The sequence below is a fragment of the Melitaea cinxia genome, chromosome 25 (assembly GCF_905220565.1).
Source record: "Melitaea cinxia chromosome 25, ilMelCinx1.1, whole genome shotgun sequence".
NCBI classification, from domain to species: domain Eukaryota; kingdom Metazoa; phylum Arthropoda; class Insecta; order Lepidoptera; family Nymphalidae; genus Melitaea; species Melitaea cinxia.
The window spans coordinates 144,357-169,625 of NC_059418.1; the positions used below are offsets into that span (position 1 = coordinate 144,357).

General features: G+C 39.5%; 1 protein-coding gene across 1 annotated transcript; it reads right to left on the reverse strand.

The window, feature by feature from the left end:
- Positions 1 to 739: 739 nt before the first annotated feature.
- LOC123665821 (prion-like-(Q/N-rich) domain-bearing protein 25) lies at positions 740 to 23,305 on the reverse strand. The gene is made up of 14 exons (XM_045600055.1): positions 23,278 to 23,305; positions 20,080 to 20,232; positions 18,373 to 18,465; positions 13,434 to 13,634; positions 12,807 to 12,893; positions 11,487 to 11,726; positions 9,151 to 9,270; positions 8,160 to 8,324; positions 6,923 to 7,069; positions 5,436 to 5,549; positions 4,428 to 4,556; positions 2,940 to 3,080; positions 2,234 to 2,362; positions 740 to 881 (listed from the first exon to the last, which is right to left on the reverse strand). The coding sequence occupies exons 1-14, from the start codon at positions 23,303 to 23,305 to the stop codon at positions 808 to 810; spliced, it is 1,821 nt and encodes a 606-aa protein (XP_045456011.1). The 3' UTR covers positions 740 to 807.
- Between the last annotated feature and the right edge of the window lie 1,964 nt (positions 23,306 to 25,269).

Genomic DNA, 25,269 nt, shown 5'->3' on the forward strand with positions numbered 1-25,269 from the left:
AGAATATCTGTACAAAGTTCCATGATGATCGGTAAAGTAGTTTTCGCGTGAAAGCGTAACAAACAAACTTACATTCACATTTATAATATTAGTAGAGATACAGCGACACAACAGCGAAGTATCTTTCTCGCTCGGGTACACTCGGCGGTCCCGAGTTCACCCGATCGACCCGAGTAGAAATTTTTTCGTCTTCCTATAATTGGCCTTTTTGATTATATTACATTCTAGTTTGTTTTATAACTTTTTCTGTGCTATGTACCATCCCTTATAAGTAAATAAATAAATAAATCAGGTTATCCTGATCTGGACGGGACCGGGTCCTGATCCAATATACCTTACCATACTTGATTATATTTTACACCAGGCTATCCTCGTCTGGACCGGACCTGGTCCTGATAGAGCTTGCCGGATATGGCATGCCTCATTCTATCCTGATCCGGTCCAGATACATGATCTGGTCGAGCCTGATCTTTTTTCCAGTAGAGCCTTTCACCCCAGAGCGTGACGGATCAGCCTAACTTACCTACGAAAGTCTGTGTTTTCAGAAAACTATAACCTGGGGATCTGTAAGTCACGAGTGAATAGGTTACTTCTAGATAAGCGTGCTCCATCCTAGACCGCATTCTCACTTATCATCAGGTGAAATAGTGGTCAAACGCAAGCCTATCATTGTATTAAAAAAAAAGTGTATGCAGTACGCCAAAAAGAAGTTTTAACTTCAAAAATAAAAAACGGTTAGTATTTTATTTGAAACATTTATTTTATAAATATATAAAAAGAACTGTACAAGAAAGAACGGATGACTCTTCATCGGAACACAACTGACAGTAGCGTCAAGAGCAGAAGAGCGCTCGCGCTGTAGACTGTCGCCTTGGATGACACTGGAATTAAGAACGATCATTATTATGTGAAGAGAGTTTTTAGCTGTGACATTTTGTAGCACGCTTCATCCTGTAATATCCCACTACTGGGCATAGGCCTCTTTCCCCATGTAGGAGAAGGATCAAAGCTTAATCCACCACGCTGCTTCAATGCGGGTTGGCGGATATATTCCCTACTACGAGTAACGAACCGGGACCGACGGCTTAACAGTCATGTATTGTGTGTGTATGTCTGTCATGTACGGGGATTGAACCCGCAACCACTAGCGCAAAAGATACAATCCATGGCTGTAACCGTTGCGCCAACGCGGCGTCAACGTGTAATAACATAAATGAACTGAATTAAGCCTTTAAAATATCCATCACAGGAAAAACTGTGATCTTTATTTTACATAATAACGTAACATAACATAACATGATATGACATGACATAACATAAACGCCTCATAAAACGGCCCCACTGAGATTTACTCTTGTGTCATAAGTGCACATACAATGCACAAGCACAAACGTCCAGAAGATAAAAACGAATGTGCTTTAGACCACACGACTGATGGAAAACTTCTGCACAATAGGCGTAAAAATCAACGGTAAGTTTCTTATGTGAAAGAATTTGCTTGGTTTGCTTCCCCACCAAACCTCGGAGAGTACCGGACATTTTTTTTTTATGTCACTAGGTCGACAAACAAGCGTACGGCTCACCTGAAGTAAGCGATTACCGTAGCTTATAGACGTCTGCAACACCAGAAGCATCGCAAGCGCGTTGCCGACCCAATCCCCAATCCCCCCCAGGAGCTCTGGTCACCTTACTCACCAACAGGAACACAATACTGCTTGAAAACAGTATTATTTAGCTGTGGTCTTCTGTAAGGTCGAGGTACTACCCCAGTCGGGCTGCTCCATATTTTGAGCAGGAAATTTCCAGCTGGGCCCTACCTCAGTTAAAATTGACATTGCATTTGAGAAGCCTCTTCAAATCTTTCTATGGATAGAGGAGACCATTGCCGAGCGTTAGGACATTTATCGCTACTGTACTGTACTGTACTGTGTGGCTACGGCAGTAAAGAATATAGCCACCCCCTCTCTTCCCGTGGGTGTCGTAAGAGGCGACTAAGGGATAACACCGTTCCACTACCAACTTAGAACTTAAGAAGCCGACCGATGGCGGGATAACCGTCCAACTGCTGGCTTTGAAACACACAGGCCGAAGACGGGCAGCAGCGTCTTCGGTGCGACAAAGCCAAATGAATGTAACGATAGGCTGATCCTGCAGACCGCTCGCTGGAAGCCGGGCTCTGTCTAGACACCAGACCTGACTGGAGACTCCCCACCACAGCACTCCAGATACTCACAGCAGGTGCCCTCTTCGAAGGAGTACGGGTGGTGGAAGTCGCACTGGCAGAGGCTGTTCCTGCAGACCACTCGCCCAGGGTCGCTCTCCAGGAAGCACTGGCTGCTGGTGCTGCAGGCCTCGAATAGACCTGGGGACGGCGGCTCATTTAGCTGTTTAGTTGAAATGATCATAGTTTTTTGAAAATATGTTTTAGTTATAATAGAATATGTATTGGCTTCCTATATAATAAAATATAATTGTGTTTGCTTGCAAACGACAAAAAATCGACTTCAATTACATCGACGAGTAATACAACGTAAGGAAACGAAAAACTAGTCAAGTGAATCCGTGATATCAAAGATCACCCAAAAAATAATCCTCCTCCTTTTTTGGAAGCCGGTTAAAAATATAAAGAAATTATTACAAGTTGGTCATTTCACAAAATGTTTCATTTCAGAAATATAAAAAACAGATTATGTAAGATATTTCAAAATAAAGTTGCAATATTTCATCCCAATAAACACATACATACATTTTAAGTTAAATAAAAACTCCAAAAATAAAAAGTTGTGTGTACGCACGTGAGAAGTTACACTTCGTTGACTAGCTAACTTCAGGGTGTCGGTTTTTTGTGACGGTGGTTTTTTTGTGATTTTCCCCATGTTTTCCCCTAAGAAGCCAAAAGAAGTGCAACTTCGAAGTGTCCAAAGGCACTATAGACTCACGAGTGAGGGGCCAGCAGGCCTCGTCCCTGTAGTGCGCGTCCTCGGAGCAAGCACAGCGCTCCCCGGAACAGACAGCCCTCTGCCCGAGGGCCGGCACGCACTGCGCCGACCGTACGCACGTGGAGTTGAAGCCGAGCGCCTCTGGAGTGGAATTAATTACCAATTCAAAGCAATAAATATTTAAGTTCATCTAGTAGAAGTACTGCGGTCACCAACCCGCCTGTCCAGCGTGGTGACTATGGGCAACACACACGAGTTCACGTTATTTTTGGCGTAAACTTGTGGAGGCCTATGTCCAGCAGTGGACTGTATAGGCTGTAATGACGATGATGATGATGATCTAGTAGAAGTGGTCAGGATTGTTTTTATATCTTACTAGCTGACTCGGCAAACGTTGTCTTGCCGCTAAACGCTATTTAAAAATAGGGGTTGGTGGTGGAAAGGTGAAAATTTAGGGTTGTATGTATTTTTCAACTTCAAATCATAATAAAATAAAAAATAAATAATTTATTTAAAAATTAAACAAAACAATTTTTGAGGTGGACCACCCTCAACATTTAGGGGGATGAAAAATAGATGTTGTTCGATTCTCAGATCTACCCAATATGCACACAAAATTTCATGAGAATCGGTCGAGCCGTTTCGGAGGAGTTTAACTACAAACACCGCGACACGAGAATTTTATATATTAGATTATCTAATTTTTATAATCTTTACAAATAAATAAAATTGGAGTGTCTGTTTGTAATATTAAAATAACCGCTTTCCACTAAATGCATATGGATGTATACACGGTACATATATCAAAATGACATGTTTTACAATTTTTCTCTGTCTATCTGACTGTCTGTTTGTTCTGGCTAATCTCTGAAAAGAATGATCTGATTTTGACGGGACCTTCACTGACATATAGCTGATGTGTTCAGGAGTAGCTTAGGATACTTTTGTTTTCGAAATTTGTTTATTTTGTAAAGCGAACTGAACAATAACTTTTTTGTTAAAGTCCATGCAGACGAAGTCGCGGGCACAGCTAGTGTGTGTATATAATCTAATATATACAATTCTCGTGTCATGGTGTTAAACATTGAACTCCTCCGAAAGGGCTCAACCGATTTTAATAAAATTTTGTGGGCATATCGGGTAGGTCTGAGAATCGGCCAACATCTATTTTTCATACCCCTAAGTTATAAGGGGGGGGGGGGGTTAAGCGGGTTAATAACATATATGGCAAAGAAACGTTTGCGGGGTCAGCTAGTTTTTTTATAAATCTATATATGGGTGTATTTTCGATTTTCATATAAAGCTCCCGGTATGAAATAAATATTAGGAATAAAATCTACAGAACGAATGACTAATTATAAATCTTTTTCTTGACCCCCCCCCTCCCCCCGCACTTCAACCACTAGTGATTAAGGGACCACTTCTAAGATCATATTAAAGTCACTTTATACATATCACGGGCAAAACCACGCGATTAATATTACTCACCGGGCAAGCACTCGTCCTCGAACTCGACAAACCCTGTGTCACAGGAACAGCTCAGTCCAGAAGTACTGTTCCTGCAAACTGTGTTCTCGACCAGACAGTCTGAATCTTGGTTACAGGAACCGCCGATAACTGGGTATTATAAATATAAAACTGTATCATCTATACATATAATAAAATGGTAGGAAAGTCAAAACTGTACATTGAACATGTTTTTTAAAGAATACTTGGGGTGTAATCTACAATCGATACCGAAGCCAAAAATATAGTTTTTAGAATTTTTGTCTGTTTGTCTGTATGTATGTCCGGGATTAACTCAAAAAGTTCTGCATGGATTTACTTTAAATTTGCCAAGAATATTATTAAGAAGTCGGGTCAACATATAGGCTACAAATTATCACGCCTACGTATATCAACCTACGGGGAACGAGCAGTGAACCTTTATTTCCTCAACGCATTCTGTAACAACGTGTAATCTAACGACGCATATTTGAATGTTGTTATTATGTTAATAACCACGCTATAAGCTAGCTTCACACTACAAATAAAGACATTCTGTAATATATTTCGTAAAAGCACTGCACCCGTGCAAAGCCGGGGCGGGTCGCTAGTAGGCTATAAAATGACAGGTTGTAATTAAGAAGCGAAAGCAGTAGTAATAACACAATCTGCTTTAACTAAAGCAACAAGATTTTAAGTTATTATGAACTTGCAGCTGATAAGTTATTGAACGAGGCTTAGGCTATGAAATAGTACAATACGACAGAAAAGGCTGTAAATGTAGTAGAATTAATGGAACTAATGGAAACGGGTGGAATAGATAGAACAGATGGAACAAATGCAACAGATGGAACAGTTGGAAGCATGGAACAAATGGAACAGATGCAACTGATGGAATAAATGGAACAAATGAAAGCATGGAACCAATGTAACAGATGGAACTAATGACACATAAAATAAATGGAACCAAATTAATCTTCCAATATAACACTAAAACACTCGGATACTCACTCGGAGAACAGATCCCGTTCAAGGGCCGGTACCCGTCGGCACAGGAACACACGCCCGTACAGATGGAGTTCTCCACGGAACATTCTAGAGGATGTTGGCACGGGTCGCCTAGTTCTAGAAGACATGACATCATAAGTTAGGAGAGGTGATTAAATGGTGGAGTTAGATTGAGCTGAAATAGTCCAAATGTACTTCTTCTTTATGGTAAAGAAGCGTTTTGTCCAGTTATGGAGTATTTAGAGGCCAAGTGGGTAAGTAGTGGGACAAGGGATGTGGAGGTGTCCAAAATTTTGTGATTATAACATTTCAAAATCTATAATAATAAATGAGCCGGTTTTTTTGTTTACTACTGCAAATATTACTGAACCGATCGGAATAATACTTACACCGTAAGATGCGGCGTGTTTCGGAGAAGGTTATAGTGTATGATACGGTGATTACTTGCCGTGTAAAAAAATATGGATAAGTAGAGGTCGCTAGTGTATTATAATGGTTCGTATTAAAATAGTTTTATATTTCATCCCTATGTTGTATTGATGATAATAATCGTATTGAAATGTAATTTAAAGGAATTGATAAAAAACTAATGTTTTGAATTAATAAATAATTGTGACGTCATACTAAGTGCGGGGACTTCATAAATGTGACCATCTGTGACAAGTCAAAGAAATCGTAAAATTCGTTTGACGAAATTTATCGATGGCCCCTTATAGGCAAATAGTCTATAGTTTAAATACTTTTCATTCTATATAACGCTTCAGCCTGTAAAATCCCACTGCTGGGCATAGGCCTCTTTCCCCATGTAGGAGAAGGATCAGAGCTTAATCCACCACGCTGTTCCACTGCGGGTTGGCGGATATATTCCCTACTATGAGTAACGATCGCTATCAGGTGTACATGATAACAACCGGGACCGACGGCTTAACGCGCTCTCCGAGGCACGTCTTCGGGCTGTATATTTCAAAGCCAGCATCTGTCGGCGTTTTAAGTTCCAAGGTGGTAGTGGAACTGTGAGGGGTGGCTATATTCTTTACTACCGTAACCACATAGCGGTGGTCACCCAGAGGTCGAATTTCTACCATAATTGATTTAAATTATAAATTTGAAATTATTAAGGTTCTGCTGTCTTATGAAAAAAAAAAATAGGATTCTTGTCTAATTAAACAAAATATTAGCATTCTGCACTCCTTCTCTATATCAACTATAAGTGTGCAAAATTTCACAATCCTCCATCCGCGAAATTTCAGTATAAAGCGGGGACAAAGTTTTTGCTTCAAGTTTTAATTATAGAGATAGATGTACGATGAATAAATTATACCAATTAATTCTTAAAATATAAGTAAATCGTCTCTTTACTGACTTATCATTAGGTTTTTAAAATCGTATTGGAATTTCATTTTAACACTTTCTTCAAAAACCTTTGAGAGATTTAACATTAAAATCTGAATACATTTTGAAGAAATGTTGGTTATAAAATAATCTCTTACCCAAACCAGTTGTGAGACAGAGTCCATCGACCTCCAGTAGATTATCCGGACAGGCACAGAACCCGTTGCCCTGGTCATTGATGACGCACCTTATCTCCAACGAACCAGCGAGACAGTCACTGTCCACTTCACAGGATTCTCCGACACCTGGTAACGTTGGGTTAATGTATATAATTGTATTTGCTCGCAAACGAAAAAAAAAAACCGACTTCAATTACATCAACAAATAATACAATGTAGGTACATCGAAAAAGTAGTCAAGTGAGCATTATCAAAGATTACTCAAAAAGTTGCAATCAGATCTCGGTGAAATTTAAACGAAACTACAAGACAAACATCAGCTTTCGATTAAAACGAGAATCATCAAAATCAGTACACCCAGTGAACAGTTGTGCGGTATAATACAACGTAGGTCGACGACAAAATAGTAAATATTAAATACGCATTATTAGATATAACTCGAAAAGTATTCCGAGCTCCCGATATGAAGCAAATATGATGAATAAGATCTATTGAACGAATGACCTCGTTACGTTTCTAATAACGCCATCTATCGGAACCCAATAGACGTTACGTTCGACCCAATAGGGTTCCGATAGATGGCGTTATTTGATTATTTTATTCATCATTTGATATGGTATTAATTTTTTTCTTTGACTATAGTTAGCCTTTTTGTGCCTATTTAGACAGACGATCTGAAGGAGTGAACTGTAGTCGTGTGTCAACAGACAGATGACTAGTTCACATTTTTTATAGTTGTTAAAATATTATGAGGTAGGGTACAATTGGAAGTTTAATAATCAAAAATCTGTTGCAGCTCGACTGGGGTAGTACCTCGACCTTACAGAAGATCACAGCTAAATAATACTGCTTTCAATCAGTGCTTCTGGGATGCTTCTGGTGTTGCAGATGTCTATAAGCTACGATAGTTTCCTACCATCAGGTGAGCCGTACGCTTATTTGCCGAGTTAGTTATATGTATAAGAGTTGAAGGTAGTTATATATTTATGACTAGCCCGTTGGCGCAGTTTGTAGTGATCCTGCTTTCTGTTCCGAGGGTTGTGGGTTCGATTCTCACCCCGAGTCTGGGTGTAATATATATAATATAAGTATGTTTATCGAAAAAAATATGTAACTAAATACCAGTCGGCTGTTACGTATAACACAAGCATCAAGTCGCCTACTTTAGGAACAGACGACCGTGTGTGTATGTGTAGATGTATATTTGCCGACTCACCGGCGAAGTACCGGCACAGCTGGCGGCCCCCGTCCCACACGGAGACGTCCAGGTCGCAGCGGCAGGCGCGCAGCCCCCAGGGGCCCGGCGGGCCGCAGACCGCCGCGGCGCCGAACGTGTGGCAGTTCCAGTCGCTCACGCACGACTCGGCGAGCCGGCGGGTGACTGGCCGAGGATTATCGTTATCGATATAATAAAATGGTAGGAAAGTCGAAACTGTACATTGAATATTTTTTTTTAATGAATACTTGGGGTGTGATCTGCAATCGATACCGAAGCCAAAAATATGGTTTTTAGAATTTTTGTCTGTTTGTATGTGTTTGTGGCGACATCTATCGCGCGAAATACGAACGACTACGAACTACGTACTTAGAGAAAACTGACGTATGCTACATCGCGCTGTTTGTCTGTATGTATGTCCCGGATAAACTCAAAAAGTACCGCATGGATTTACTTCCAATTTGGCACGAATATAATTAAGAAGTCGGGTCAACATAAAGGCTACATATTATCACGCTGTCACCTACGGGGAACGAGCAGTGAACCTTTATTTCTTCAACGCATTCTGTAACAGCGTTGTTATTAATTATAATCCCTAATCTCTAATCACTACATAGTATAAAACAAAGTCGCTTTCTCTGTCCCTATGTATGCTTAAATCTTTAAAACTACGCAACGGATTTTGATGCAGTTTTCTATAGGAAATAGAGTAATTCCCGAGGTTTATATGTATAATACATGCATAATATAGTAGAGGAATACTGATAGTTTGTGCACCCGTGCGAAGCCGGGGCGGGTCATTAGTAATATATTATAAATGTGAATGTAAGTTTGTTTATTACGCTTTCACGCGAAAACTACTTAACCTATCATCATGAAACTTTGTACAGATATTCTTGGAGGTATTAGCAGTAAATAGAATACTTTATTCAAAAAAATTCAAAGCGAAGCCGCGGGTAAGAGCTAGTATATATTAACAAAAGCGACGCACCTCGTATACAGTCCTTCATGTTTTCATCGTAAAAGAAATTATCTGGACACGAGCAGACGCCATCTATGACTACGGCCAGGAGACCGACACACTGCTGTAGGGTCGATGGAGACCCCAGCTCTGAAAGTAGACATATTAAACTTAATTATAACCATTTATGTGAGAGGGGATATTTATGAGGAGTTAACTCCGATATAAGGGAGCGACAATGAGGGGTTAACTCTTTAAGAAAGGATAAAAGGGAGTGACAAAGTGTGAAACGTATCAATATTAATATTATAAAGCTGAAAAGTTTGTTGATTTCTTTGTTTGAACGCGCTAATCTCAGAAACTGCTGGTCCAATTTAAAAAAAATTACTGTTAGATAGCCCATTTATTGAGGAAGGGTATAGGCTATATTTCATCACGCTAAAACCAAAAGGAGCGGAGCACCAATGGAGAATGTATCAAAATCAGGGGTTCTTTTTTCCTTCTGAGAGTTTCCGCTGCGTCAAAAATCACGTATGACAGAATTGATCCTCTTTAAAAGTTCTAAAAAAAGTCCGCGACAGCATACATCTATCTTTTAAGGTTGGCTCACTATTACCTTTATTATGCTAACCAAGTTTGTTCTAAAATAATGCATTATTTGCGAAGGTGTTTTTATAAATATGATATTAATCCTTATCGAAATAAATACGTTATTCATTACAAGTATTTAATTTGAAACATAATAGCCTTTTACAGAAGTCAATTTCAATGAGTATCTCGGGAGATATCGCAGTTTTAAAATAACATCAAGGTAAAATTACGATCGAGTATTGCGCGCGCCTTTTCCACGCGGACGAAGTCGCGCGCAGAAGCTAGTCATTAAATATTACGTGATTTGATAAGTGACTCTGTTTTCTGCTCCGAGAGTCTGGCTGGATCATGTGTAATATTTTTATATGTATTATATTGTATTGTATATGTTTATTATTTAAAAACGTTAAACATCAAAATTATTTTGTACAACTAATAGGTATAAAAGTATAAATTATTAATAAACATTTATTTATGTACGATTTTTTTTTTTTTTTTTTTTATTTTTGTGTTACCCACAAATTAGGAATTCTAAACATTTTTTGAATATCATATCAAAAATTGACCGCTCCAGCGGGATTCGAACCCGCGTCTTCGACATACCGTGTCGACGCTCTAGCCAATTAAGCTATGGAACGATATACCACTAGAGCGAAACTTTTGATATGATGATTCGCTTAAACCGAAAGTAAAAATCATCATATCAAAAGTTTCGCTCTAGTGGTATATCGTTCCATAGCTTAATTGGCTAGAGCGTCGACACGGTATGTCGAAGACGCGGGTTCGAATCCCGCTGGAGCGGTCAATTTTTGATATGATATTCAAAAAATGTTTAAACATTTATTTTCTTTCTATACAAACATTTCTTTAAAATCGCGACAACTCAGTTACTATATAATATAGTATAGTACATATAGTCCATCATATAGCGTGGCGAGTAAATAATCTATATATAAAAAAATGAATATTTGTTTGTATGCTCTTTATAAAATCGTAAACTATGCATTCGATGATGCATAGTTTACGATTTTATATCTCCATGATCTCGTAAACTATGCATTCGATCATATCATGATCTTCAGCAATATTGATCGTAAGCCCACAAAAAAAAGTGCGAACAAAGTCCACATGTCAGAAGTGAAACTTCTTCGGCAAACTAATTTTTAAGTCTCGATTATATTTATACAAATCTAAAGCTTAAGAGCCATTTCACAATTTTACGTTTACAAGTTTAGGTAAATTAGTCGTACGAGCCGCGCGATCTTTGTGCTAGTACGTATAGTGTGACAACCAAAAGACCATCGTGATCATTTTCTGATGTATAATAAAAATTAATAACTATGGTATACAATGTTTTTTACATAATTAATCTGTGGCGACATCTATCGCGCGAAATACGAACGACTACAAACTACGTAATTAGAGAAAACTGACGTATGCTACATCGCGCTATCAGAGTTTTCAAAGTGATTAAGTATATGTACAAGATCCCGACAACAACTGTTGGGGCCAGTAGCCCGCCAGACACAACACCCGTCTGGTCGGAGGACCCTCCCTTTGTGAGGGTGGATGAAGAACTTCACAAACCATGTTCTTCACCCCCCAAAAATTTGTTAAAAATTTCAAGCATGTTATATAACAACAGATCGCTCTATTGTTCGACAAAAACGTAGCCGTTTTCTCCGTAAAAATTTTAACCTCATGCGCTTATAGAAGTTTTACTAAAAAAAAGCAGGTTATTACTAATTACTTATTATTTTAAATATCAATCTCACCTGCATAACACATAGAGCCATCTTCACTCTCGTAATAACCAGTGGGACATATGCAGACGCCGAAGTTTGAACATTGGAATGGACTCGAGCAAGGCGTTGACGCGTTACAGGCGACGCGTTGCACCGCCATCTTGTTTACAGTGTCCGCCATCTTGTTTACGCTGTCCGCCATCTTGTTAACGTCGTTCGCCATTTTGTATTTTAAGTCAGTTTTGGAATTAGCGACAGTTGATACAAGCGCTGAAATATTCATGTTTTATTTTAGTTATTTTTAATTGATATTTTTTTTCTCTTTGTTTGGTCAACCTATTCGTTATTACAGTACATCAAACACAGTATCATTCAGCCTAATATCCCACTGCTGGGCATAATCTCTTTGTCCACGTAGACGAAGGATTACAGCTTAATCCACCACGCTGCTCCATCACATTGGTGGATGTATACAAAAACACAGACATCGCAAACAGGAAAGCAATATTAGTAGAAATAGAAAAATCCATCCCGAGCGGGAATCGAACCCAGAGCGGTGTTAAACACAGTAAACAAAGAATACTTTAACACCATCGCAGATGACACCGGCAGATCATTTTAAATTAGGAGGATGCTGTATACCGTTGAGCTGAGCTAATATTGCCATATTTTAAGCTATTTTAACTTCGAAATAATATAAATTTCTATAGATATAGCCATTGCCGGTGTAGGCTGGACGAGGATTGCGGAAGACCGGGATGTGTGGCGCGAACTTGGGGAGGCCTATGTCCAGCAGTGGACTGCGATAGGCTGAAGTGATGATGATGATGATGGGTAGCCAAGGTCTACATTCAGAATAAATAAATTAATTAACAAACGCTTCACACTCAATGGCCCCAGTGAGATTCCTGTATCGAGGGTCCGAACACACATACAATACACAAGCACAAACGCCCAGACCACGACAAAGATACGCTTCAGCCTGTAATATCCCACTACTGGGCACAGGCCTCTTTCCCCATGTAGGAGAAGGATCAGAGCTTAATCCACCACGCTGCTCCAATGCGGGTTGTCAGATATATTCCCTACTACGAGTAACGATCGCTATCAGGTGTACATGATAACAACTGGGACCGACGGCTTAACGTGCTCTCCGAGGCACGGTGGAGACCCACAAGGACTGCACAAACCCCCAGACCACGGCAAACACCTGTATGGCCAATACAAATGTTTGTCATGTGCGGGGATCGAACCCGCAATCGCCAGCGCAACGGGTACAATCCCATGGCTGTGACCGTTGCGCCAACGCGGCGTCAAAAACAAGATATGTACAGCGTGAAATGTACTCACGGCCCTCAGCGCAGGTGAATGTCTGGAGGTCGCAGGTTCCGTTCGGGAAGCGACAGTCGCTGTCCAGGACACAGCCTCCTCCGGGAGCTGTGGAGATAAGACCATATTGTGTTGATTTGTGTTTGCTTGTAAATGAAAAAAAAAACCGACTTCAATTACATGGACAAGTAATACAAGGAAGGTGGACGAAAAAATATTTGAGTAAATTTTATTTATGCATAAAAAAAAACTTAAAACTAACATTACAGTGAACCCAATGCGTTAGTTTCAGTTGATCACAAAACACATCAATCATCAATACATCTAAAATACAGATTTTTGTATCATCATCATCATCATCATTCCAGCCTAATACAGTCCACTGCTGGACATAGGCCTCCATAAGTTCGCGCCAAAAATGGCGTTGAAGTGTTTTGCCTATAATCAACACGCTGGGCAGGCGGGTTGGTGACCGCAGGGCTGGCTTTGTCGCACCGAAGACGGCTTCTTAAGTTCCAAGGTGGTTATGGAACCTTGTTATCCCTTAGTCGCCTCTTACGACACCCACGGGAAGAGAGGGGGTGGCTATATTCTTTAGTGCCGTAGCCACACGGCACACAATTTGTTTAAAAACCAAAAACTACTCACCAGAAGAAAACTTTCTACATTCCCCCCTCTGCCTCAAATAATACCCCTCACTACACTGACAAGTGCCCTGGCAAGTCAGAGCATGGGGATCCCGGATAACCCCAAAACACTCTTCAGATCTTGAGCAAACCTCCCCAAAGTCGATGGACCTCCAGCATCTACCGAGGAAGTAGTGATAGCCGTCTTGGCAGAAACAGGCTCCTGAAAGTTTGACTTGGAGTTAATAATAATAATTAATAATTAATAATTAATAATTTATTTATTCACTCCTTTTAACAAAACAATTTACAGTACGTTAAGTATTCACATTTTAAACAGAAACATATACAAGTTAACGTTGGCAGCCGTAATAGTATAAACTGTGATACAGCTGCCTGCGTCTTCCACTGTGAGATATAAGACATAGCAAACATTACGTACATAACAGGTGCAAATCTACTTGAGAAATATTATAAAAATAGTATTTAAACAATATTGTCTTTCTTTTTTGGGGGTAATAAAGTGTGTGCGGGTGTGCTCATTTTTACTCCATATCTATATGTGTGTGTTGTGTGTGTGTATGAGTGTGTGTGTGTGTGTGTGTGTGTGTGTACTTGTGTGTGTGTGTGTGTGTGTGTTTGTGTTCATGTGTATACGTGTGAGCGTGCGTGTGCGCATGTGTGTTAGAAGAAACTTTTTTTTTTTTTTTAATAATGAATTACATTTTCAGTCTCGACAAAATCAAGTGATTGAAGCCAGCCGCGAATTACTTTTTTACAGTGCATTGTTTTAAGGGGAAAAATATTGTTCACTTTATTTGCATTATTATAGAGGTGAGCGCCAATGATATAAAATTGCTGTTTTGCAAGAGATGTATTATGTGACGGTATTGTACACACCCTACTTCTGTTGCGCTTTTGAGAGGGATGAGTTATCAAGCAAGTGGGTATGATATTGTGACGGAATAGTCTTAATCGTAATGTTACGTTGGAATCGTTATCTAAAAAATTAAAATTTTAGTGTTAAGCTACCGCTGCTTAATACTTTTATAAATGTTTGTTCTGTTATTTGATATAATGCATATAGTGAGAATGTATTAAAATTTTACTATGGCAGAGGTAACCGAGTTCAACGTAATACTGCTATTCGACGATAGATGTCGCTGTACGCAATTAAATCACGCTATCGTTTGATTATACGGCGTTGATATGAGTCTACATTACAACATTTTCTTTCCGGACGGTTTTACCGTCTACATCGAAAAAAAAAACGAAACAAAACAAAACAAAAAGGCCCTTTTCAGGGCCAATTTTATATTTCTGTACGTAATTATGACTTTTGTTTGTTTCAAACGTGCATACGTCAATATCTCTCTTAACTAGTATTATTATACAAATACTATAGTATGCCGAGACCTCCGCTGCTCAAATACGAAAGAGATTACTGTATAATCTATGATTACTACTGTGATTGAGCAGAATAGGGGGCTGTGTTGCCAACCCCAAAAAAACAGAAAACAGTAGCTCACCAATAATAAAACAGGAGAAAACAGTAGGTAAAGTAAAAAAAGGCGAATTTAATACTTTCCTCGTATAATTAAAATAATTACCGTTACCGTTTAGTTGTCGGTAGTTTCACCAACACCCGAGCTTTCGCTCTTCCAGGTATAATGACTTTCTTTACAGATGCGACTTTCCCGCAAGCACCACCAAGAATGAAGATTTCTTCTTCACCACACTCGAAAACTCCGTCAGTGACATTAATTCTGCAGTTGTGTTTCTTCATGAAATCCAAACCCAAGATGCAATCATCCATAATCTCAGCCACGATAACGTTATGAGAGTATGAGGACCCCCCTACATACATCGTAACTGACATTTCTCCCAGGACGGGTATTGGCTGACCGGAGGCCGTAAGAAGCCAACAGTTAATTCTCCTCTTATGTCCCCTTGCGGCTTTTACTAGCTTTGGGTTCACTATTGTTCTAGAGGCTCCTGTGTCTAGAGTTATTTTGGAATCCGTCCCGTTAATAGTCCCCTGAATCGTAAGATTATTCCCGCTGCATGCCTGGGAGATAACAGTTATTGGGGCTTCCTCCGCGTCAGCTAGTACTCGCCCCTTAGTCCTGGCTTTTATTCGTTTCCCTGTTCCCGGGCAGGGGACGAATCCCCTTGTTTCTTCAGCCCCTCTATTTGTTCCTCGATCCTTTTCATCCTTGCTATCTGGGTCTCCTTCTGCGGGCAGTTGAGCTGAAGATGGCCCCTTTCGCCGCACTTGTAGCACATGACTCCATAGCTTTTCTTCGTAGGAGCCTTGACCTCCTTGACTTCCTCAGAGACCTCGCGGATCTTATGGGTCTGCCGTATGTCATGGCGAACAGCCTCGACCTCTAAACCTACTTTTATTAGTTATCAGGACTCACGTACATTGTTAATAGTAGATTAGTAGCCAAGGGCTGTAAGGCATCAATTGCAGCCCGAGATATTTATATAGTTCGAGGGTGCGATTGATGCTTACACCCGAGCTAACTATTCTGCTTTACATCTCGATTGTGAGGTAACTAGAAAAAAACCGGCATTACAAGAATAAAACATTTTATCATTAAACAGAATCAAGTAAAGAACTTTATCTACACTAATGTTGTAACATTCTACTTATGTTTCCAATACTTGACTTATAATTACTACTGTTATAGCGCAGACAACAAAACACTCAATTTAAGCAATTTCACATGATGGTATAATATCCACATCGATATCGTAAAATCTCATTATAACATCGCGCGCATGCGCGCAGCTGCGCTCTCATTGGTTAGATTTTAATGGCGGCAAAATCACTGTGACAATACACGTACGCGTGAATTTAATTTAATAAATTAAAAGTTAAAAATGGATAGCGACGATGATATTTGTACGCCTCCGGATATTCTAGAATTGGCAACAAAATTAACTCACAATCTTTTGCCAGAAAAATCTAGAAAATTATATGAAAAAGAATATAATAACTTATTCCGACTCCGTCTACGAGCTCTACTGCTTGCCCCGCGACCGCTACAGCTGCTGGATCAATAATTAACATTAACTTTCAGAATTGTACCATCCAAAATTTGAACAATTATTATAAATAAACTATTGTCAGCTTTTACTCTTGTTGTTTGATTAATTGCATTAGTGAAGATAAAGTAGTGTATGCAACTGCATATAACACGGGTATTAAAACACTCGTTACTATTATGAAACTCGCTGCGCTCGTTTCATAAACTCACACTCGTGTTTTAATACCCTTCATTATATGACAGTTGCATAAACTACTATTTTAATATATTTTTTTTCAAGATCGAAATTGAGCTTCGCCGTTCGATATTTAAAATTGATGACTATTATACTCACACGAAGACAAGGTGAATAGCAAAGCGACCTCTTTGGTCATTGGGCTGAATGCATGATGTCTATTGCCAGTATGATGGTTAGATGTACGCGAACTTTTTGAAAGAAAGACGTGTTTTTTTTTATTACTTACCGCCCTAGGGCTTTTCTAGCTACATTATTACCCTAGAGCGCTAATTAGTCACCTACAAGCCCCATTTGGAGGTAATAAGAACCTACTTACCGAACATGAGAGATGTAAAGTAGCATTATTTTCCACTTTCATCCTCAATTGCCTCATCTTTACTATTTTCAGACTCACTATCCTTCTTAAAATCATACATGTTGTTGTTAAATTTCTTTACGTGCTTTTTGTGCTTTCAAATGAGTAACAATCAGTTATTTCGGATTTAACCGGTTGCTACTCATTGGAAGATTTAATGCCGAAGGTCGATATTTTGATGCGTAATCAAGTTTCATTATATTTATAGCAGAAAATAATCTTTACACAATGGCGCTGCAAGTAAGCACAAAAGTTTCTTCAGCAATTCACACAAAGGTTTAATTTGTGAATGCTTGAAATGTTTTAAAATATCCGAAAAATACGTTTTGGAGAATTTTATACAGCTTCTACATGATTTCCCCGTGTATAAAATATGAATCATTACAGCCTATACAGTCCACTGCTGGACATAATCCTACACAAGTTTACGCCAAAAATGGCGTGTACTCATGTGTGTTGCCCATAGTCACCACGCTGGGCAGGCGGGTTGGTGACCGCAGTACTGGCTTTGTCGCACCGAAGACGCTGCTGCCCGTCTTCGGCCTGTGTGTTTCAAAGCCAGCAGTTGGATAGTTATCCCGCCACCAGTCGGCTTTTTAAGTTCCAAGGTGGTAGCGGAACTGTGTTATCCCTTAGTCGCCTCTTACGACACCCACGGGAAGAGAGGGGGTGGCTATATTCTTTAGTGCCGTAGCCACACAGTATAAAATATGAATGTCAATCGCATGAGACGGGGAATTCCCTCGAATCCCGACAAGAGTAATTACAGCCACCTGTTATCATTGTGTATTTTTATTTAGTGGTCATCAAAACATATTACATGGTGTAATAGATAACGCTGAACATTAATTAAAAAACAGTAAAAATTAGGAATAAAACAGAAAACAGGGTCATCAATGCAAAAACAGCAAATCTGTACGATTTTATTTTTGTTACCCACACATTAGGAATTCTAAGCATTTTTGAATATCATCAAAAATCGACCGCTCCAGCGGGGTTCGAACCCGCGTCTCCGACTGACCGTGTCGGCGCTCTAGCCAATTAAGCTATTGAACGATGTACCCGCTAGATCAAAATTTTTGATATGATGATTTTATATTCGGTTTAAATTTCGGTTCGAACCCCGCTGGAGCGGTCAAACAGCAAATCTACTGTTAAAACAGTACGGTTGGTAACACTGATAGGGGGTCCAAAGTTTTCCAAAGACCAATGGGGAGAAGAAGAAGCCATAAGCCTTCTTGCGAAGTTCAGCGGATGGCAGAACCGAACTGACTGATTGGCTGACTGACATTTAACTCTTAAATTAACTCACCGGTGTCATTACCGCTCTTTCGACACTCGAAGCCGGTAAAGAGTCTCTGGCATTGGTGGTCTTCCACACACGGGGACTCGATGTACGGTGATACTGGAAAACATACAACAATAATTATGTTTGCTCGCATACTAAAAAAAACTATTTCAATGACATCGAAAAGTCATCATCGTCATCATTACAGCCTTCACAGTCCACTGTTGGACATAGGCCTCCTTAAGTTCGCGCCAAAAATGCGTGAACTCATGTGTTACACGACAAGTAGTACAACGTAGGTAGACGAAAAAATAATTAAGTTTATACGCGTAAAAAGTATTTGTCAAAATAAAATTTGAATGGGACCACAGGACATGGACACCTTTCGATTAAAAAAAAGAATCATCGATATGGGTTGTGAGGGTTCGAATTGAGAGCCTCTTCCTTTTTGGAAATCGGTTGATAAAGCCATATGTCTGCCATATATGAAAATGGGCACAGCAGAATCTAGACAGAGACATCAGTCAGACTGTTGATTAATTAACAATACTGGCTGTGCCACGACTTCGTCAACGAGGAATTAAAAAAAATATTTTTTAGTTCGTAGAGTCACAAAATAAATAAATTTCTAAAATAAAAGTAGCCTAAGTTACTCCTTATTACATCAGCTATCTGCCAGTGAAAGTCTCGTCAAAATCGGTCTAGCCGTTTCAGAGATTAGCCAGAACAAACAGAGACAAAAATTGAAAAAAAAATATTTTGGTATACGTACCGCGCATGCATTTAGTAAAAGCGGCGATTTTAATATTAAAAACAGACACTCCAATTTAATTTATTTGTGTAGATTAGCTATGATCCTGAGCTATCTGCACCGTTTACCCAATTGTGTCCATTTATTAATATATCCTCTATAGCCAGAGTTGGCTATTATTAAAATAAAAATAAAAGATCATTATTAGCGCTAAGACCGCCTTTGCACCTTTTTTAACCGACTTCAAAAAAGGAGGAGGTTACTCAATTCGATCGTATATATTTTTTAATGTATGTTCGAGGATACCTCCGTGGTTTATAAACCGATTTTGATAATTCTTTTTTTGTTGGAAAGGAGATATCCTAAGTGTAGTACCATGATAAGGAAACCAGGATCAGATGATGGGATCCCAGAGAAATCGAGGGAAACCCTCGAAAATCCACCTAACTTTTTACTGGGTGTGCCGATTTTGATGGTTTTTAATTTAATCGAAAGCTATAATAATTAATGTTTATCATGGTACATGCACCATACCACCAGTGGTTATCATCACCACGATCCTTGTGGGTCGCCCCACCGTGCCTCGGAGAGCACGTTAAGCCGTCGGTCCCGGTTGTTATCATGTACACCTGATAACGATCGTTACTCATAATAGGGAATATATTCGCCAACCCGCATTGGAGCAGCGTGGTGGATTAAGCTCTGATCCTTCTCCTACATGGTAAAAGAGGCCTATGCCCAGTAGTAGGATATTACAGGCTAAAGTGTATGAGTAACGATCTCTATCAGACGGCTTAACGTGATCTCCGAGACTGCACGAAGACCCAGACCACGGCAAAAATCTGTATAGCCAATACAAATGTTTGTCATGTGCGGGGATTGAACCCGCAACCGCCAGCGCAACAGCCACAAACCATCACTGTGACCGTTGCGCCAACGCGATGTATACAGTGTTATAAAAATAGCAGTATAAATCTCACTGTCGACACAGGCGCTGCCCCTCAGTACCACTTGCTGTCCAGGGCGACACGCACACGCCCCACTGGCGCAGATACTTCCCGACACGCTGGAGCAGTCTCCGTCAGTGGCGCAAGCCCACTGAGACCTGACACCAGCAACGCTGAACACGATCGCTGTTGAATCAATAAATAATTTAATTAGTCATTTCTCTGTATAGGTATATTGTTGGAACGAAGTCCCTTATGGGGCGTTTTGGAGGGGTACCCTAGCTGACAAAACGTCCGTAACGTTAAAAAGAGCGTAAGATTTGTATGTATAGTCTATGTATGATGGCTATACAGTGTCTTATGTATAGTCTACGTGATGACGGTTATTATTATTGCAGTTTGCTATTATTATTATATCATTCGATAATTATAGTTGCTTGCCGATTCTCCTCGACATAATTCGCATTCGGAATCGGGGGTTGCGTCACTGTTAATGATAATTGAGTAAGAAAATCGCATCTAATCGCTGGCTTTGAAACACCCAGGCCGAGGACGGGCAGCAGCGTCTTCGGTGCGACAAAGCCAGCCCTGCGGTCACCAACCCGTCTGCCCAGCGTGGTGACTATGGGCAACACACATGAGTTCACGCATTTTTAACGCGAACTTGTGGAGGCCTGTGTCCAGCAGTGGACTGCAATAGACTGGAATGATGATGAATGATGAAGTAAGACAATAATTGTGTTTGCTCGTAAACGAAAAAAACTGACTTCTTCTAACCGCGATGCTGTCCAGGAGCTCTGGTCACCTTACTCACCAACAGGAACACAACACTGCTTGAAAGCAGTATTATTTAGCTGTGATCTTCTGTAAGGTCGAGGTACTTCCCCAGTCGGGCTGCTCCATATTTTATGCAGGCTATAATATCCTGCTGTGGCCTTTTTTTAACGTGGGAAAATCCTCATGGACACCCTCCTGTGAGGGGGCACCGGAGGGAAGTCAGACTCTTACTGAATCAAAACCATCCACGTGTGAGCAGACCTCCGCCTAAGTGTACCACCTTGCCCCGGCGGCCGGGCCGAATGAAAACATCCGGGCCCCGGCACCCAGAGAGGGGAGGCACCCACAAGACGACCCCTCCCGACGACGTGTGGGGACTCAAGCCAGCTGAAGGTCATCCTGCTGTGCCTTACCTCAGGTATTATATGTCATATTAGTTGTCAGGCGCGATTGCTCGGTATTTAGTCACTGAGAAATAGTTGTATACATTGAATCAGAACTGCTTATCTGAATGGATTACTCATTATTAAATATATTGATATCAAATGTTTCACTGAGGTATTTGAAAGCCAGCAGTTGGATGGTTATCCCGCCATCGGTCGACTTTTTAAGTTCCAAGGTGGTAGTGGAACTGTGTTATCCCTTAGTCGCCTCTTACGGGAAGAGAGGGGGTGGCTGTATTCTTTACTGCTGTAACTACATAGTAATGGGATTGGGTATTGGATATTTACTTGAATATTTTTTTGGATCGTCATTTGAAAAATTAAAATTTTATTTGCCTTAATATATACTTTAATATATACCGCTTCTCATTTTATACGCCCTGTCCTATACCCTAAGGTTGTCTGGAAGAAATCGCTCTTAGCGATAAGACCGCCTTTGTACATCTTTCTTCCTATGTATCCCTTTTTGTAAAGTTTTTTTGTAGTGTACAATAAAGAGTATTTATTATTATTATTATTATTATTATTATTATTATTATATTATATTAATTATTGTTAAAAGTAAGCTACAACCGATTCGGAATGTAGATTTTCCAGAGAAGAATTGTCTCAGTGCTGAGATCGATGATGATGAGATGATGATTTTTTATCTGACCCACCTCCACCAAAACACAAATATTAAATAAAAAACCGCGTGGTGTCGTGGGATACCAGATAGGAACGAAATGCCTTATTATAAAATATTAATTTCAAGTTCTATTCGACGTATAAAGACAATAATTTTTCGTGTTTACATTATTATTATGATTTTTTATCGAAAAAAAAAACACTACAAAATTACCTTAACACCTTTATTTTATTTACAATGATTTATAAATATATATAATAATTATCGAATGATATAATAATAGCAAACCGCAATAATAATAACGTCATCACGTAGACTATACATTAGACACTGTACAGCCATCATACATAGACTATATACATAAAAATCTTGTTTTTTTTTTAGAGATACGGGTGTTTTTTGCCGGTCAGGGTACCCCTCCACAACGCCACATAAGGATCTTCGTTCCAAAAATATCATTGTGTTTGCTCACAAACGAAATCAAAAACAGACTTGAACCAATTTATATCGAAGTAATAAAACAAATGGTCAAATACACATTGTTAGAACTAACTCACTCATCATTCAAGCTATAGTATAAATGGGACCACACAAGCAATAGCTTCCGAATAAAGAAGGAATCTTCATGTGTTGTTGTGATTTATTTAAAATAAAATACTATTACTTTTATCACTATATTTTATTAATATACAAATATATTATCTAGTTATGAACATGTCTCTCTGTATTCCGGCTACATTTTATATATATCAAGGACAACACTTTCGGCTGCGTTCAGGAGGACAGCGTAAGGCTGCGTTCGCTATCGCTACACTTCAAAATCGGTACAACCACCGGTGGCGTAGCAAGAGGGAAGAGGGGGGTAAAGGGGGGACATCAAGCCCCGGGCGATACTCACAAAGGGGCGCCAAATAGTCCTCAAAACAAAAAATTGCAGGACATATTATATGGTTTTCGAATTGCTTAAAGAGTATTGTGCCCCGGGCGCGAGTTAAGCGCGCTACGCTATTGACATCTACTACTCATCATACTATCACATACAAAGAAACAGTCAATTTATGAACCTCGACTTTATAACCTATTCCCAAGGGATTAGGTTCTAAATTCGATTGCATTTATTCGTCGTCCGCATAACTTTCACCGGTATACCGATTTTGATGATTATTGTTTTAAACAACAGCTGATAGTTGTCATGTAGTCCCATGTAAATTTGCTTCACACCTGATCACTACACTTTGAATAATCTTTGATAACGCGTTACTTGACTATTTTTTCGTCTACGTACATTGTATTACTTATCGATATAACTGAAGTCGGTTTTTTTTTTCGTTTGCGAGCAAACACAAATAATTTTAAGTCAGTTAGTAATAGAGAAACACTTACCAAACACAAAAAGCACAGCTTTCCCCATTGTTATATATCACGACCGGTCACTCCGAGGACATAGTGAAAATGATTGATTCTATATTTCTGGTATTATCACTGTATTTAATGTAATCAGTAATTCGTAATACGCAGAGATAATAACGTTTTAGACCGGAACAAAGTTGTTTATCCGACTTCGAAATAAATAACTAAAATAAATCTCTATAACATACGGAGGTCTGTTACTAAAGTAAGCAATTTAATGCTTGTGTTATATGTAACAGCCGACTTCTATAGCTATTTTATGTTTTGAAGTAAGACTTCTTTACGTACCTACGCTTGACTTTGGGAGTAAGCTGGTGAATGGGTGACGAGAGAGGAAGGAAGCGAGGTGCAAACACACTTCTTTCTGACATTCTCTCATAGTCGGTTACGTTTTGTATATCAAAGACACAGTACGAGCTGTGCGGTTACTGCAGTAAAGAATATAGCCACCCTCTCTCTTCCCGTGGGTGTCGAAAGAGGTGAGTAAGGGATAACACATTTCCACTACTACCTTGGAATTTTAAAAGCCGACCGATGGCGGGATAACCATCCAACTGCGGGCTTTGAAATACACAGGCCGAAGACGGGCAGCAGCGTCTTCGGTGCGACAAAGCCCGTACTGCGGTCACCAACCCGCCTGCCCAGCGTGGTGACTATGGGCAAAACACATGAGTTCACGTTATTTTTGGCGTGAACTTGTGGAGGCCTATGTCCAGCAGTGGACTGTATAGGCTGTAATGATGATGATAATGATGAAATCAATATGTATATTTTATCCAGCCTCGGGCGGGAATCGAACTCACAACCCTCGGAGTAGAAAGGAAGGCAACTACAAACTGCGCCAAAGGGCTAGTCAAAAAATAGGAGGTTCCTAATTCGACTGTTTTTATAAATATTCATATAAATAGCTAATTATTATCAACAGATAACAAATGTCAATGAGAAAAAAATCTTAACTTCAATATTTTGTATAAAAAGTATTTTCAAAATTTTATCATCAATTTAAGCCATGTTTTACCGGTCGCTGATATAGTTATCTGGTGAATAACGATATCGAACAGATACAATGTATATGACACATTTCTCTTTTTCCCCCATTTCAAACCCCCCCCCCCATCTCAAACTCCAACTCATTTTTCAATTTCCCATAAAATATCTAACAGATGTTAAAATGTTTGTTTTTCCTCCAGATAAATCTTATCAATAACTTAAGTTGCAGATTAATTTTATCAGTAATCCTATTCGCATGTCTATATCTTCATATCTCTACAAGCGCCTATCTAAATCAAAAGCAGGTGTTCGGCATACGGACGCTTGATAACAATTATCAATATAATATACATTGTAATTTGTAATACACATAACTATATCAGGCTTAGAAACATAATTTGGGGATATTTGCTTACTTTGTTACTTTTAATAGGCCTTGATTGACTTATCTGGTTTTTACCGGTTTCAAAATAAAAAGGTTCTCAAGTCAATTGTATTTTTAAAGTAATACTTCTGTACGCACTTGGGGAGTAAGCTGGTGAATGCGTGACGTGAGCGTTACGAAAACTGTGATTGGTAACTTAAGAAGGAGATATAAGTTAGTGAAGATAGAAATAGAATTACGTTTCGTGTATTACTGTAGGGGTAACTAAAAAAGTTTTACTTGGTCTAAGGCTCAGGGATAACTAAGGAAGTGTTACTTCAGTCATGTGATCTAAGGCGCACTCGTTTTTCTATGTATGTTACCTCAGAACTTTTGACTGGATGGACCGATTTTAATAATACTTTTTTAAACGAAAGGTGGCACCTGTCATGTGGCTCCGATTAAAGATTGAGATCTGACAAGTCATTTTTGAGTTACATTACATACATTACAGCCTATACCGTCCACTGCTGGACATAGGCCTCCACATGTTTACGCCAAAAATAACGTGAACTCATGTGTTTTGCCCATAGTCACCACGCTGGCAGGCG

Excerpts from the sequence above, each read along its gene's own strand:
- LOC123665821 (XM_045600055.1), bottom strand. The coding sequence starts at position 23,305 with ATGGGGAAAGCTGTGCTTTTTGTGTTTG. Across the intron at positions 9,271-11,486 it reads TGGCTCTATGTGTTATGCAG|AGCTGGGGTCTCCATCGACC; the intron begins GTGAGATTGATA and ends GTCTACTTTCAG. Across the intron at positions 882-2,233 it reads CTTCGAAGAGGGCACCTGCT|TGTCATCCAAGGCGACAGTC; the intron begins GTGAGTATCTGG and ends TCTTAATTCCAG.